This window comes from Ruditapes philippinarum, unplaced genomic scaffold (assembly GCF_026571515.1).
Source record: "Ruditapes philippinarum isolate M1 unplaced genomic scaffold, ASM2657151v2 ctg2311_1_1_1_1, whole genome shotgun sequence".
Classification (NCBI taxonomy): Eukaryota; Metazoa; Mollusca; class Bivalvia; order Venerida; family Veneridae; genus Ruditapes; species Ruditapes philippinarum.
The window spans coordinates 94,872-111,744 of NW_026852042.1; the positions used below are offsets into that span (position 1 = coordinate 94,872).

Genomic DNA, 16,873 nt, shown 5'->3' on the forward strand with positions numbered 1-16,873 from the left:
TAAACTCAATGATTTACTTCTGATCATTTACCTCCATGTTTGTTTGGTTCTATAAGAAATGTTTGTTCACTCGACGTCCCTTGTTTACAATAATGTAATATGGCTGATCTTTTGGTCCTGTCCCTGAATTAATCACATTCAGAATCTGCTGCTGTATATTAAGGGAGGTTACTCCTGTAAGCACCTGTTGCTGTATTGTAGGGGAAGTAACTCCAGGAAATACTGGAACAGCTGGGCTAGTTAATGATCTTCTCTTGCTTGAGGTTTCAGGAGTTCTAAATAGATTTTGCAAATCTGGAGACTGACTCAATGGTGGACTTCTGTAGTTGAAATAAACGAGTAATTCTAAAATAAGTTAACAAATAAAAAAATAACAACATAACTAAACCTTAACACTTATGTTATGTTCAAAAAATACTTTTCAAAGGTTGTATAAGCAAAAGTTCAAAAAATGTTTTCTGCACTTGTGACCTTGACCTAAGTGTCATCTTACTCCAATGAAAATTATAGTTAAAGGAATCTGTTAAAGAAATTTATCAACAAATAAGAATAATAAGAATTCAGTCACAGTTTCATGAGCAGAAGTGTAAAAATATAGTTTAAGCATGAGTGACCTTGACCTCTGTGACCCCACCAATTTGTGCTTTCATCAAAAATACTATTAAAAGGCATCCAAGTTAGTTAAGCCCTGGTATAACATATAGCCTATAAACAATTATTTTGACAGACATAGAATAAAAGATAATCTGTTTAAAGTGAATATGACTTTTACCATTTACCATCCACAGCTAATTATAAGTTTACACCAAGAAAAGCTAGAACAATTTAGTAAAACTTTCAGCCATTTATTAATTATCTGTACTATGAAATACCTAGATGCCCCCATACAGAGGCAGTGTGTATATTCAAGCTGTCTGGCCAGGCTCTATACAACTAAAAGCTCAATCTTATTATTATTATTATTATATAAGGAGCAATCTAAGATAGCTTACAGAAGATCTTAGATTCTATTCATGTATTAATCTGTAAGAAATATTGGATGGAGGAGCACAAAGATCTTCCATAGTAACTCAAACTACAAAAAGATAACAAAATACTTGCGTGAAATAAGGTGAAGCCTGTATTGTACTATTTAAGTATGAATTATCTAGTGAATGTCTCTTATAAACAGAATCTCTTCTGTCATCACATGGTGTACTGGGAATAAATGATGTGTCTGGACTGAAAATAATCAAGTAAATCATTTTAACATAGAGATATATTTAGACATACAATGTATGTACACCAATGACATGCATATAATTCGTCACATTAGTTCAGTAACAAGTTCTGTCCTTCTAAATTTAATAGGAGTTGACCAGTTATTTTACTAAGGTGATATCATTATCTCTTACAAAACGGAATATCTTAATTGGACTTGTCCATCTTTCAGCATGGACAAAACCATTCATCATATTTTAGAAAAAAATATCAAAATAAGTTTGTACTAAAAATCAAACAATGCATACAATCATGTTCAATTATTTTAAAATTCTGTTGTATACATGTACTTACCTCACTTTGGGCATTTCTTTGATCATTTTCTCAGTAAAGTTTGACATGGATGTGAGAAAGTCAGAGAACACATCAAATGTCTGTACCTTTGATCTTACCCATCTTGACAAACCTGTTAATACACATATAACATACAATGTAACTATATAATAATGATTAAAATTATTTTCTTTGAAAGGCTCATTATGCCTCAGAAATGCCTCTAAATTTTATTTCTAAAAACCTGATTATTTCTGTATTTCCAAAAACATACTCATCTGCTATAAATATGAACTTTCTTTTGCTTGCTATTCCTGTTGGCTGTTGGTATAATAATTTTTTTTTGTATGGAAGTTAAAATACTACTTTGTTTACATTTTTGCTACCTTTACAACACATAACTACATGTTCAGCGTTACTTAAAAACACAAATTTCTGAGGCATAATGTGCCTTTAAGTTCTTTAAATGCTTGACATAATCACATGAATTTTTTGTTTCTTTCTGGTCTTCTAAATAATGGAGTCAATAATAAGTGTAACATGGTCAATGATGGACAGGGAAAGCATTTGTATTTAGAATAAAGAATGCAAGAATTGGATTTTAAAATTGTCTGGACTGGACAACAATCCTTAAAGAAGAAAATTGTTTGAACTTCACAATATGCCAGATTACAGAGTATATGGAATAGGAAGTGTTTACTGTACTTACTCTTGCAATATTTTTCTGTTCTTTTAACAAATCTATCATCAACAATGATCAAGGCTCCCCAGTCTTTTCTGGAAGATAAACAGAGCATTCTTACATAACACAACCATAATTTTAATTTTCTGTGGAGAATCAAAGTATTTCTTTTATAACTAAGATATAGGTCAATGAGAAAAATAAAATGATCATTTATTATTTCTAAAATTGAATAAACTTCAAAAATATCCCAATATATATATACATGTATATATATATATATACCTACCAAATATTTTTAAACATTATAATTTTATAAAGTTTGTATGAACTTACCTGTGTCTTATACACCTTCCTAGAGCCTGGTTTAATGCCCTAAATGCCTGGATTTCATACCAGTCACCTCCACTTAGCAGTCCTCTATCAATCTTATGTTTGTCGTTGTATTCTCTCTTTAGTTTCACCTGGACATCTTTAAAGCTAGGATAAGGTATACCAACCTATAAACAAGAAACATGGCAATGCCATGAAACCAGGTTTTCAATTATCACCATTGTAGATAAATATGTTGTATTTGAAATACAAATACAAGCAACAAACAATGTAACTATGTGCAATGTAAAACATGAATAATGTAGGAGGAATTGCCACTGAAGAAGTGTTCACTATAATATTATGTATAAGGAAAAAAACAAAGGGCCATAATTAGGTCAAAAACTATCCAATCACAAAACCCCGACAATATTGTGCCAGGGTGCTTGATGACAAAGCTTCTGTGAAAGTTTGAAACAAAATCCGTTGAGAAATGTAGGACGAGTTCAGCACAGAAGAATTTGTTCACTATAATTATATTGATAATTCTGTATAATGAAAAAACAAGTTACAAAGTAGACATGAAATAATATATCATATCTTTTTTAAATTACCTCCAAAGATGATATGACCTTTGACTGCCAAATCAAGTTAAAATCATGTAAACAGGATTTTCAATGTTAATGTCACTGTGACCTTGACCTTGGAGCCAGCCATGCGGAACATGCGTTCTGCACGTCATCTTGATGTGGTAAACATTTGTCTGAAGTTTCATCAAAATTCTTCAAAAGGGTTGAAGAGTTACAGAGCGGACAGGATTTTCAATGTTAATGTCACTGTGACCTTGACCTTGGAGCCAGCCATGCGGAACATGCGTTCTGCACGTCATCTTGATGTGGTAAACATTTGTCTGAAGTTTCATCAAAATTCTTCAAAGGGTTGAAGAGTTACAGAGCGGACACAATTTCGTTTGACGCCCGCCCGCCCATCCGCCCATCCGCCCGCCATACCCCAATCTAATAACCAGGATTTTCAAAATTGAAAACCTGGTTAAAAAATAAACATATAGCAATATTAAAGCTAGGATAAGGTATACCAACCTATAAATAGATAATCATATATCAACATAAAAGCTTGGATAAGTTTACCAACCTATAAACAGATACGAGGTATGATCAAAAAGTTCTTGGCCTGATATACTTCTAGCCACTATACAGACATTTACACATGATATGCCGATACTGATATCTTATAGAAGATTACTGACAGAGTTACACCCGGTTTTACGCAGATTAAGTAACATAAAACACACTTTGATCAGTAAAGCGGTGTGTAATTTAGACTACAAAGAGGTATCATTAAGTACCTCTGTAAGAAAGGGATGTCCCCAAACAGTGATTTTTTCCCCTGAATTGTGAATGGGTCCAGTACCATAAAAAATGTGAAACAAGAGGGCCATGATGGCCCTGAAGTCGCTCACCTGTATATAGCGCCCCCCCCCCCCCCCCCCCAGCAGGGCCAATTCTAACCCAAGGCTTTAATTTGAACAAAATTGGTAGACACCATAAGAAGTTTCATGCTAAACATCTAAGCTCTAGCTCATTGGTTTCTTAAAAAAACATTTTTTAAGTTTTTACTATACGCATATAGTTAATAAATGACACCCCTGGGGCGGGGCCAGTATTGAAGTTTTTTTAAGTTTTTACTATATGCATATAGGGAAAAACAATGACCTCTGAGGCGGGGCCAATTTTGTCCCCGTGGATTTTATTTGAACAAACTTGGTAGACACTCATTAGAAGATGTTTCATGCTAAATATCCTAGCTCTAGCTCTTTGGGTTCTTTAAAAGAAGATTTTTTAAGTTTTAACTATAATTATGCATATAGGGAAAATCAATGATCCCTTGGGCTGGGCCAATTTTGTCCCTGGGGATTTTATTTGAACAAACTTGGTAGACACTCATTAGAAGATGTTTCATGCTAAAATCCTAGCTCTAGCTCTTTGGGTTTTTTTAAAAGAAAGATTTTTTAAGTTTTTACTATATGCATATAGGGAAAATCAATGACCCCCTGGGGCGGGGCAATTTTGACCCCAGGGCTTTTATTTGAACAAACTTGGTAGACACTCACTAGAAGATGTTTCATGCCAAATATCTAAGCTCTAGCTCTTAGGGTTTTTTAAAAGAAGATATTTAAAGTTTTTGATTTGCCATGGCAACCAGACTTCTGCATGGAATTAAATTCTTTGAACAATTTTTTTTAAAGGTGACCACCAAAGGAACATTCCTGTGAAGTTTGGATGAAATTGGCTTAGTGGTTTTATGAGGAGATGTAATTTAAAGTAAAAAGTTTACGGACGGACGGATGGGAAAACGGATTTTTTACTTAAGATTGTGAATATCTTATTAAGCAGTAAGAACATATAATTTGTGACTGACTTACACATACTTAATGTCATAAGCTTTACTGTTACACAAGACATTTTTGAATGACGTTTACAGAAAAAAAAAGATGTTTACAGAAATAACCAGACGCTTGTTTCGGTATTGATTTGTCCCTAGAAGTTTTCGTATGTAAACAATTACAACAATTTAAAGGGTGAATGCAACGGAAATCATGGTCGGCTAAACGCATTTTAAGATAAACAAAGCACAACTGGCAAAATTTTAGCATCAAATTATGCGAAAAGAGGAAATAATACATTATTTTTAAAGGCTTAATTAATCGATTGTGAAGGTCCTTTTGTGATTGTGAATGGGTTCCTTATTCGATACCACTTATATAGGAGAAAAAATCGCTGACCAAAGGAAAAACATGAAGATTCATGGATACACTTGGGAAGGAGTCCCCTTCCTATAGCACTGTGAAACTAGAAATGTGTCATCATGCCACGGATGCCCCCGCATGCAGCCAAAATTTCAGATGTTATAATATTTAGTTCCAAATTTGTTTGCACAAATTATTGTTTTCATTTTAAGTTCAAAGCCCTTAAAACTTTTCAATGTTAACACAAACCATTTTCATACAATGTTCAAGACACTGAATAATTATTTCAGTCTAAACCTTTTGAAAACAGCATATTTCATATTTGTAGCCAAAATAATGGCTACTACATTTCCATAAAAGTATGAGTGCTGAAACTGAAAGTTCAAAATTTGTCCAATATTCAAGAAGATAAGTTTGTCCAAAATCATTGAACCACGACCAAATTCAAACTTAAACTGCTTATTCCTAAGATATATCTATATTATTTTAAGTGAAAAGGACATAACTCTGCCAAAAAATCATCGAACCATGACCAAATTCCAACTTGACCTGCACAGTCCTTTGACATACCCATATGTCAAATTTGAGTTGAATATGTAACGCTGTTGGGTAGATAATGAACAGAAACTGTAAATTTCATATTATTTTCAAAGTGAAAGGGGCATAACTCTGCCAAAAATCATTGAACCATGACCAAATTCGAACTTTGCCTGGGCATTCCAAAAACATATCCATATGTCAAATTTGAGTTGAATGTGTTGTACTGTTGGGGAGATAATAAACAGAAACTGAAAATTTCATATTATTTTCAAAGTAAAAGGAGCATAACTCTGCCAAAAATCATTGAACCATGACCAAATTCGAACTTGGCCTGGGCATTCCAAAAACATATCCATATGTCAAATTTGAGTTGAATGTGTTGTACTGTTGGGGAGATAATAAACAGAAACTGAAAATTTCATATTATTTTCAAAGTAAAAGGAGCATAACTCTGCCAAAAATCATCGAACCATGACCAAATTCGAACTTGACCTGTATTTTCTCATGACATATCCATATGTTGAATGTGTTGTACCGTTGGGGAGATAATGAACGGAAACTGAAAATTTCATATTATTTTCAAAGTAAAAGGGGCATAACTCTGCCAAAAATCATTGAACCATTACCAAATTCGAACTTGATCTGTATTTTCTCATGACATATCCATATGTCAAAAATGAGTTGAATATGTGCAACTGTTACTAAGATAATGAATGGAAACTGATGATGACGGAATGACAGAATGACGGAATGACGGATGGACAGAATGACGGAACAGGGTAACACTATATGCCCCGGCCATTACATGGTGGGGGCATAAAAATGGGCTGCTGAATTTAAGTGGGGCAGGGGGATAATTGAAGATGATACTTACTGTAATGACAGCTCTGGCATTGTCATCAGCAAAATCCATCCCCTCGCTAACTTTACCGCGGCATACAGCAAAGAATAGAGCGCCATCTATCTCCGAGTCATCATCATTACACTCAGCTATAATGTGTATCAAAAATATATTATAATATCTTCACTACTCTTGTTTTACAATACTTGACAGTATGTTAGACATTGTATTATTTTTGTGGCTATGAAAAAAGGTCTTATTCACCAATATAGTATTTGAGCAGTATGGACTACTGAGTAAAATTCAATTTTCCTTCAGATACAAAGCAGTCACAAAATTGCTGACAGACAGACAGAAAGACAAACATTCTTTCCGAGTTTACACTATGGTTTCTTCTCTGAACACTAAATGCCCCATAGGCAACCATTTTCAAACCCATAAACATTTTTTCCCTCACAAATTTAAATACAGTCTGTAAGGAACAAATATGGACATTCATCCTTGATGATCCTTGAATTAATCTTGATCTTTGTTGTTTTGCTTTTTTGTCTTGATATGAAATTTATGTATGCATAAGTCAATTTTTTAATGTTATAATCATAAATAAATGCACAACTATTGATGATACTGATCACCCCTGTGTAGTTTCACTTATATCTCCAACAGCTTTTATTGAGATGAAGCGCAGACAATACTTTTTATTTATACCTCTGGTGGCCATTTTGTGCAGGGGAGCGATATGAAAAACTAGGGATGATACTGATAACTCATTCGAAATTTCAGACGTTTTGGAGATGAAGCGCGGACAATATTTTTTATTTATAGCTTTGGCTGCCATTTAATGCAGCTGAGCAGAATGTGCCAGCGATATGCACAACTAGGGATGCTAGTGTTCATTCCTGTGAAGTTTTACTGATTTCCCAGACCCCCAGTGGTTTTGAAGATGAAGTGCGGACAAGATGACCAGACGTACGGACACAGACAGACAAAGCTGCCACTATATGCTTAGCGTTCATGGAGCATAATAAATCAAACTGAATTTCATGAGAGTCTGGACAAACAATCTTGTGAAGTTTCGTTGAAATCCACACCAGCTGTTTTGGTGATGAAGCGCGGACAAGCTTACTTTACTCGAAAATTGACCATTAAGTGGCCATAACTGTTCCAAAAAGAATCAAACTGAAAATCAAGAGAGTATGTACAACTAGGCATGGTAACGAACAATCCTGTGAGGTTTCACTAAAATCCCCCAAGAGGTTTTGATGATGAAGCGCGGACAAGCTTATTTTACTCGAAAATTGATAATTAAGGGGCCATAACTGTGCAAAAAGATTCAAGCAATAAATCAAGGGAGTATGCACAACTACGCTTGGTGACAAACAATCTTGTGAAGTTTCATTGCAATCCCCACCAGAAGTTTAGGTGATGAAGCGCGGACAAGCTTACTTTACTCGAAAATTGACCATTAAGTGACCATAACTATTCCAAAAAGAATCAAACTGAAAATCAAGAGAGTATTTACAACTAGGCATGGTAACAAACAATCCTGTGAGGTTTCACTAAAATTCCCCAAGAGGTTTTGATGATGAAGCGCGGACAAGCTTATTTTACTCGAAAATTGATAATTAAGGGGCCATAACTGTGCAAAAAGATTCAAGCAATAAATCAAGGGAGTTAGTCTAGTCAAATTAGCCCGAAAATCAAGCTAACCTAGAACTAATTGCAAAAGTTTTTGTTTTGGTATTTTATGATGGTACCATATCTGCTTGATATTAGGAAAAAAGTTGCACTCTTTTGCTGAAGGGGAAATGTGATAATTCCAGCTTTCAAGTTGACACCCTTAAATTTCAGTTATAAAATCGGCGTAATTTGTTAATTTCCGATGATACTAAAAAAACCACTTCTATATATAAGTTAAACATATTTATTACATGCAAACTTCATACAAACAAATTTTTGTCCATGCTGATACAAAAATTTATGGATTTAAAATTAAAAAAAAAAAATTGGTCGGCAATTCTATGACAAACTGGTGTCAAATTACCTCACCCACTTTATGTTAAAATTTTTAACCAGTCAAATTCCGATATATAAGCAGCAAATCATCCATTCCATGTATATTTACAGTAAAAACAATACATAATAACATATTTATGCATGAAGAAGTACTTTGTAAATTATGTCAACTGTATTCATATGAATTAAAATGGACATACATGTGTATTGTAAATTTTGTTTTAGATAAATGTTGAATAATTCAGGTACACTTTTGTTTAGCTAACATTCGGAACATCCAACGCATTTTGAATAATTTGTTTGTTTCAAGCAAAAAAAAAGAACAACAAGTAAGTATAATTAAGAGCGAGTAACAATTACCAAAACTACAGATGAAAATACTATGCCCGGTGTATGGAGAAATTGTAGTATATACATTTAAGTGTCACTTGTTGAAATTTGACATTACACACGGAATAAAACTATATTACAAATGTACAAATGTACCGAAGAGCTACCTAATTTGGCAAGCAACAATGTAGTGATAATAAATATAAAGAACACGAATATACAGGCTGTTTCATTCACAAGAACTACATTTTTGTCACATCGATATGTACACTTAAATCACTTAAAGTATATGGTAGGGTTATTGTCATGCTTGTACTAACACATAACAGTCTACAACATATAAGACCACTTCTATAAATTTGAAATTATCGTTCTGTATGTTAGACAGTATAGTAATACATTTTTATTTACAATAGGTGAACTTTGACATTGACAATTAGAGAAAAAAACAGTCTGTCGCAACACAAGCAAATATAAGAAAGCATTGATAAGTATGTATTCAATATACAATCTAACTCTAAATGCACAATACTATTGTACATTTGGAGTTAGATTGTTTCAACCATTTTACTACATTTATGTTATAGCGCATAGTTTGGTGCTAGTACAAGTTTATTGTTCTGTGATAGACACCAATGTAAAATATTGTGCATAAATTTTAGTATAATTTGACACTGGATAAAAGAGTATAACTACAATACTAAAAAATACTTCATATGGCAAGCAAACAGAGTATTATTATAATTCTTTTGTTTTTATTACAAGCTACATTGTATTTACTTCACGAGGAATATGAGACTGTTCAATATATAGAACATATTTGTCTGCAAAGTTTTATATGATTAACTTAAAGTGAAACCTCTATTGCTTATGTAAAAACAAGATGCCAGATGCATGTACATTGCCAATAATAACACAAAATATGAATACATTTCAATACAAAACAGGTAAAAATTGACAACTAAATTCTAAGAGCATTGTGTCGATACAAGATCTAGTCCTCCATGTCTGCAAAATCAATATCTGAAATGGACCGACAGTTTGAACAGCTAATACAATGACATTCTCCACAACCAACCGAACATTCGAGGTCATGTTTGCGACAGGTACATGTCTAAGATTGGCTTTTTTGCAATTGCATCTGATATTTAAAAGAAAATCTGGAGCAGCGGGTTGTGTAGATTTTGTGGGTACAAGAGTCCTTCGAGAAGTTCCTATCCCCATTCAGTTGGATCTAATTTATCATTTCCAATCCATGTTTGTGTTTGAAAATATGACGGTATAGAGTGTTGCGCCGCAGCATCAGACGTAGGCGGAATGCTTTGAACTTGAATAACAGATGAACTTGACATGGTTTTACTTACAAATTTGTGAAATCTCAGTCTGTTCAAATTTATCTCCCTAGCTCCATCATATAATATCCTCATGGATTTTTCACCACCTGTATAATTTCTTCTTTGTTGAAGAATGAAATATTGCAGCATTTTGCCGGAACACTTCATTTTTACACATTATTTTTAAGAACTGTCACAATCTAGAGAAAGCGTGCAGGAATGGTAGGAGATAACAAATCTCTATTCCAATCACATTTTGGTGTCTTTTGAATATATATGCCAAACTATTTGGGTTTTCATTGTCTGATCTGTAATATACATTCTTCGAATCTGACGAAAATCCAAAACTGACAACAGTCTGTTTAAAACAACATTTCCCCACAGATTGTTTCTCTCAGAACATTTAAGTTGTATTGTTTCCTGCATCCTCGGAAACCCATGTTTTTTACCGTATACATGTATCGGTAATAATATTAAATGTAGTAGATACGAAATGTGTACCGTGGGTTCCGACGATGTGTTTCCTGAAAATCAAAACTTCTACCAGGATGAACATCTACGTTTCCAAGATGCAACTTTAGCAGGCTTACCACAGAACGAGCAATTACACTTAAAAGCAAAGTTAGCATTTGATCTTAAAGGTCTTTTAACTTGGTTACACTTAACATTGGAACTATTTGAAATGTTTCTATTGTGAATAAAATCCCTTCTACAGTCTTGGTGCACAATTTGGCCTGTAATTGTTCGTATACTTGTATACTTGAATTCCTCAGATCGCTAGCATGGTTAACACTGTGGCTTCCCTTCTCTCTGAGAGTGACAATTGGGACCCATTCTGGATATCCTGCGCACAAAATACGCACGTTGTAGAATCTGAAAGCATATTTTAAATCTACAGATCTGTATATAAAATTATTTTGTATATGCATTATTTCACAGTAACCATAGTATTATGTAGTGTAAAATATGAATATACATGTATATAACTTATGAAATATGTTATTTTATATATGTTTGTGTATTGATTTTCTTACTATTCAGACCAGTATCGACACATGGGAACATGATGAATGTATAAACCATCTGACATTGGTAAAAACAAAATATACCTGTTGCCATGTTGATATTTACTTGTAGATCCCGAAATCAGAAATGCACAACGGGTTTCTGAAAAAAAAATCAGTATAGAAATATTCAGTATAAAATGTGCATTTATTTCAGCCTACCTTAAATAGCCTATGTTATTTCCCTGCATTTAACATACATTAAACCTTTGTCCGAAAACTTAATGGCAAGCATGTGTACATTTACAGAGAAATTGTCATGAGTTTTTATTAATTTAATATACAGTAGTCAGTATAAACATACCGAAATGCAACGCCCTTCATATCGTTGTTTGTTCCATCAGCATGGTTTGGTAATGTGGCTTGTATCATCTATAGAAATAAAAGACATATTTTGTGAGAAATTATGTATGAATTTAGCATATATTTATCTTAGCATATTAACTTTGTATTTAAAGGAAACAAGTATATTTTGCATGAACCGATACTCAAATGACATAATCGTTCATTTCATTTTTCCACTTTGATGAATAAAGCGTGACGTCATTTGGCCAATGTTCGGCATTACTTTCCATAGGTGTTAAATGTAGGCAATAACAAAAAATATCGTACTATGTTATACTTTGCATTTTAAAAATATTAAATCAGTAAGTTATACAATCACAACAGACCGAGGAAGGTGAACATATATGGAATGTATTGTATGTTCCGGGCAATCATGTACAGTAAAAACCCGCTTTACGACCACCCCGTTTTCGAGACCAACCCGCTAATACGAACGATTTTTCAAAGACCCGATTTTTTTATTCTTTATTTTAATGGTCGCTAACCCCGATTTTGAGACCACCCCGTTATTCCGTAATAGGACCAGTAAATTTAGTCCCATTTCGTAAATTCTGTACATTTGGAAACCCATAAATACGACCGCGGGCACTTTCTCACCTTGATATTGACATGCATGTATATTGCTGAAATCTTTTTGACACGTAGTGTAAACAACAGTTGTCCTAGTTTTACGACATTTAACGACATCCAATTTACGGCAGAGGTCAAGGTTACTTTGTATCAAACCCGGAAATGATCAATAATATTGTCGATAATTTCTTAATTTTTCACACCTTTAATGTCATAACTGGAGGATTAAAACAACAAAATATTGAACAGAAAACTTTCAATAAGTTTTTTAGAGGTGTTGCTGCTATCATTATCTCTTTCGTTCCATAATTTTAAACAAACATAAACATGATACGATTAGGTTTTTGAAGTTTTTATCGGCGATGAAAACTGTGAAAATAATTAAAGGTTAATTGGTCGATGTGCTTTGCAGTAAAATGGTGATTTAATTGAGTAAGTCATGTCATTTTTTTAACAAGAATGTAAAAATATGTTTGTGTTTAAAGACATTCTTAATACATTTTGTACCTCTAAAGAAGTTTAAAAATTTATATGTTAAAAAGTAAAAGAAAACAAGATATGTTTGTAAAACATGTATGCCCCCTATCAGGAGCCAACTAGTCATGTGATAAGGTTATTATGCATGACTTCTGACCCAGTGATCAAACAATTAATAAGGGTTATCAAGTATCTACTGGTCATGACCTTAACCTTTGACCCCTTGACCCAAAACTCAATAGGGGTCATCTGCTGGTCACGACCAATCATCATACAAAGTTTGAAGTTCCTAGGCCTAAGCATTTTTAGTTAATTGATCGGAAACCGTTTTAACATACAAGGTCAATGTGACCTTGACCTTTGACCCCTTGACCCGAAATCAATAGGTCATCTGCTGGTCATGACCAATCACCATACCACGTTTGAAGTTCCTAGGCCAAAGGGTTCTTAAGTTATTGATTTGAAAGCATTTTTACCTACAAGGTCAATGTGACCTTGCCCTTTGACCCCTTAACCCCAATATCAATAGGGGTTATCTACTGGTCATGACCAATCATCATACCAAGTTTGAAGTTCCTAGGCCTAAGGGTTCTTTAGTTATTGATCGGAAACCGTTTTTACCTAAGAGGTCAATGTGACCTTGACCTTTGACCCCTTGACCCCAAAATCAATAGGGGTCATCTACTGATCATGACCAATCACCATATCAAGTTTGAAGTCCCTAGGCCTAAGGGTTCTTTCGTTATTGATCGGAAACTGTTTTTACCTACAAAGTCAATATGACCTTGACCTTTGACCCCTTAACCCCAAAATCAATAGGGGTCATCTGCTGGTCATGACCAATCACCATACCAAGTTTGAAGTTCCTAGGCCTTAAGGTTCTTTAGTTATTGATCGGAAACTGTTTTTACCTACAAGGTAAATGTGACCTTGACCTTTGACCCCTTAACCCCAAAATCAATAGGGGTCATCTGCTGGTCATGACCAATCACCATACCAAGTTTGAAGTTCCTAGGCCTAAGGGTTCTTTTGTTATTGATCATAAACCGTTTTTACCAAAGAGGTCAATGTGACCTTGACCTTTGACCCCTTGACCCTAAAATCAATAGGGGTCATCTACTGATCATGACCAATCACCATACCAAGTTTGAAGTTCCTAGGCCTTAAAGTTCTTTAGTTATTGATCGGAAACCGTTATTGCTTACAAGGTCAATGTGACCTTGACCTTTGACCCCTTGACCCCAAATCAATAGGGGTCATCTACTGATCATGACCAATCACCATACCAAGTTTGAAGTTCCTAGGCCTTAAAGTTCTTTAGTTATTGATCGGAAACCGTTTTTTGCTTACAAGGTCAATGTGACTTGACCTTTGACCCCTTGACCCAAAAATCAATAGGGATCATCTACTGATCATGACCAATCACCATATCAAGTTTGAAGTTCCTAGGCCTTAAGGTTCTTTAGTTATTGATCGGAAACCGTTTTTGCTTACAAGGTCAATGTGACCTTGACCTTTGACCCTTGATCCCAAAATCAATAGGGTCATCTACTGGTCATGACCAATCACCATACCAAGTTTGAAGTTCCTAGGCCTTAAGGTTCTTTAGTTATTGATCGGAAACCGTTTTTGCTTACAAGGTCAATGTGACCTTGACCTTTGACCCCTTGACCCCAAAATCAATAGGGGTCATCTACTGGTCATGACCAAACACCATACCAAGTTTGAAGTTCCTAGGCCTAAGGGTTCTTTAGTTATCACTCGGAAACCATTTGGTCTACGGACCGACGGACCGACGGACCGACAAGTGCAAAGCAATATACCCCCTTTTCTTCGAAATGGGGGCATAATAAATGAAAATAAAAAAATAATAGTGTATGTTTAATATCTTCTCATTTGAAAAAGATTAGCCCAGAATTAAACATGTGTTCAGTACATGGTATCCCTTAATATATTGCCTGGTTTTCTGTTTGACCAAACTCATTAATGAGACCACCCCGCTATTAAGACCAGATTTGTAAAGTCCCTTCATTGGTCTCATTAGCGGGTTTTTACTGTAGTATGAAAGCTCGGGAGCGATTTTGCAAATTTCCTATGAAGATATACTGGTGTGGTCCATTTCACATGATAGCATATTTAAAAAAAGGACAAGTTAAAACAAACATTGTTCATATATTATAGATAGAAATTGTGCATAGATAATACTTAAAGTATGACTCACCTTGATACAAGAGACAGCTGAACATAAAATAATCATCAAATGACCTTTGGTGTGTAAATCATGGATGTCGTATCTGAAATTAAGTATTGATTTTATTTATGTACATTTACATGTTTAATAATGCAAAATATATATCTAAATATAAATTTACATGTAAATCTGAACATTGTTTTATATACTGGTTTGGGACCACCAAAACCAGACAACCACCAAACCCTGACGGCCCCGAAAATGCTTTATTTAGTATTTTCTTTGTTCAGTGGTTGTCAGTCACTTTTTCATCAACAATAAATGCATGTTTCTTCTAAAATTAAGTAAATAAATTTATTTCAACCTACGTAAATGGTAATATTTTTATTGTCTATTTCTAGAATGTTGACGTTGAAATTTGGGGGTCAAGAAAGCATTGCCTGACCTCATATACCAGCTATAATCATTTGCAGAGTAAACAATAGAATATCCAAAACTTCAGCATTTGTTGCTGAAATATTGTATATCATGATAAAAATCTAAAATCAAAACACCTCAAGCTTTTATCTTAATTAAATCACGTGATGTACATATCTGTCCAGACACATAATACTGTAGTGTAGACAATTTAGGTGATTTTGATACCCTCCTTGTGGAGCCTCAGATATAAGTGTCAATACAATCAGAAATAAACAAACTAGTTTGTTAGTTAGGAGAAGAACCTAGCTGAACTGTGTCAAATTTTAAGGTCTCTAGGTTAGAAATTATGAAATTTGTACGGAAAATTGTTCAAAAAGTGTTCGTTTGATGGTCCCCGACCAGTACAGTAAAATACCATGTTATAATAAAATAATGCATATTCACGACGTATATTATGTCCCGTTTTGTCTTCCGTAGATTAAAAAATCGTGAAATTTGTTCATTTCAAAGTAACAATATAATGTCGAGAATACAAAGTTTTCATGTTAAATATGTCTTATTAACATCGTTTTCTTATAAATATATATATATCGTTCATTTTATGAATATAATAAAATCAAATACTAACATTTACTGGTGATATTGGTTTGCTGTTTATTTCCAAAAATATTTAACATAAAATCGTAGTTATATTTAACTATGGCACTTATTGTGACAGTAAAAAGGCATAAATGATAAAAGTAAATGTAAAATACACGAAACAAACTTACCTTTGCCATCCAAACGCTATTGTTGATGAAAAATGATATTTATTTTTCGAAGGAAGTTTCACGAAATCATATGACAAGTTTTCAATGACGCGCGTGCCTACGTAAAATTGTTACGTCATAGGAAAAAACTGCGTGTATGGTGTACAGTTCGGGTCTTAAAATATAAAGTTAAAATTCGTGAACTTTGAACGCTTGTAAAAAAAGTTGTGCACAGAGTTATACGTGCAACTTTTTTTCTGACATATACATATACCAGACCTATTCAATGAACAAAGATTCAAAACTTTTGCAATTAGTTCTGGGTCATATTTTATTTTTACTAGACTAAGTATGCACAACTACGCTTGGTGACAAACAATCTTGTGAAGTTTCGGTGAAATCCCCACCAGCTGTTTTGGTGATGAAGCGCGGACAAGCTTACTTTACTCGAAAATTGACCATTAAGTGACCATAACTGTTCCAAAAAGAATCAAGCGGAAAATCAAAAGAGTATGTACAACTAGGCATGGTAACAAACAATCCTGTGATTAAACTTCACTGAAAATCCCCATCGGTTTTGGTGATGAAGTGCGGACAAGATTATCAGACGGAAGGCCGGACAGTGCGATTACTATAAGGCATCCTGGGGGGGGGGGGGGGGGGGGGTCATAAAATATTTTGGTCGGTAAAAGTTTCAACAAT

General features: G+C 34.1%; 2 protein-coding genes across 3 annotated transcripts in view; both read right to left on the bottom strand.

Moving 5' to 3' along the window:
- The window catches only part of LOC132747885 (Fanconi anemia group J protein homolog), a 66,129-nt gene that overhangs the window by 3,776 nt on the left and 45,480 nt on the right, over nucleotides 1-16,873 (bottom strand). Inside the window, exons 21-26 of the mRNA XM_060737415.1 lie at nucleotides 6,709-6,824; nucleotides 2,552-2,715; nucleotides 2,243-2,310; nucleotides 1,555-1,666; nucleotides 1,102-1,221; nucleotides 76-320 (exon numbers count right to left, since the gene is read on the bottom strand). Of these exons, the coding sequence (XP_060593398.1) occupies nucleotides 76-320; nucleotides 1,102-1,221; nucleotides 1,555-1,666; nucleotides 2,243-2,310; nucleotides 2,552-2,715; nucleotides 6,709-6,824 (825 nt within the window). The remainder of the gene's footprint in view (nucleotides 1-75; nucleotides 321-1,101; nucleotides 1,222-1,554; nucleotides 1,667-2,242; nucleotides 2,311-2,551; nucleotides 2,716-6,708; nucleotides 6,825-16,873) is intronic.
- On the bottom strand, nucleotides 10,546-16,514 carry LOC132747933 (uncharacterized). 2 transcript variants are annotated; one of them, XR_009628181.1, is made up of 5 exons: nucleotides 16,193-16,514; nucleotides 15,033-15,105; nucleotides 11,724-11,791; nucleotides 11,465-11,522; nucleotides 10,546-11,228 (listed from the first exon to the last, which is right to left on the bottom strand). XR_009628181.1 is itself a non-coding variant. In XM_060737467.1 (4 exons), the coding sequence occupies exons 2-4, from the start codon at nucleotides 15,066-15,068 to the stop codon at nucleotides 10,991-10,993; spliced, it is 342 nt and encodes a 113-aa protein (XP_060593450.1). In that variant the 5' UTR covers nucleotides 15,069-15,105; nucleotides 16,193-16,514; the 3' UTR covers nucleotides 10,546-10,990. The 2 variants fall into 2 exon arrangements, 1 of the variants encoding a protein (XP_060593450.1); XM_060737467.1 differs by lacking the exon at nucleotides 11,465-11,522.

Bases quoted from the DNA above. Each gene is read 5' to 3' on its own strand.
- LOC132747933 (XM_060737467.1), bottom strand. From the start codon at position 15,068: ATGATTATTTTATGTTCAGCTGTCTCTTGTATCAAG. The intron at 11,792-15,032 runs GTGAGTCATACT...TTATTTCTATAG, and splicing joins CAGCTGTCTCTTGTATCAAG to ATGATACAAGCCACATTACC. The intron at 11,229-11,723 runs GTATGTTTATAC...ATATGCTTTCAG, and splicing joins ATGAAGGGCGTTGCATTTCG to ATTCTACAACGTGCGTATTT.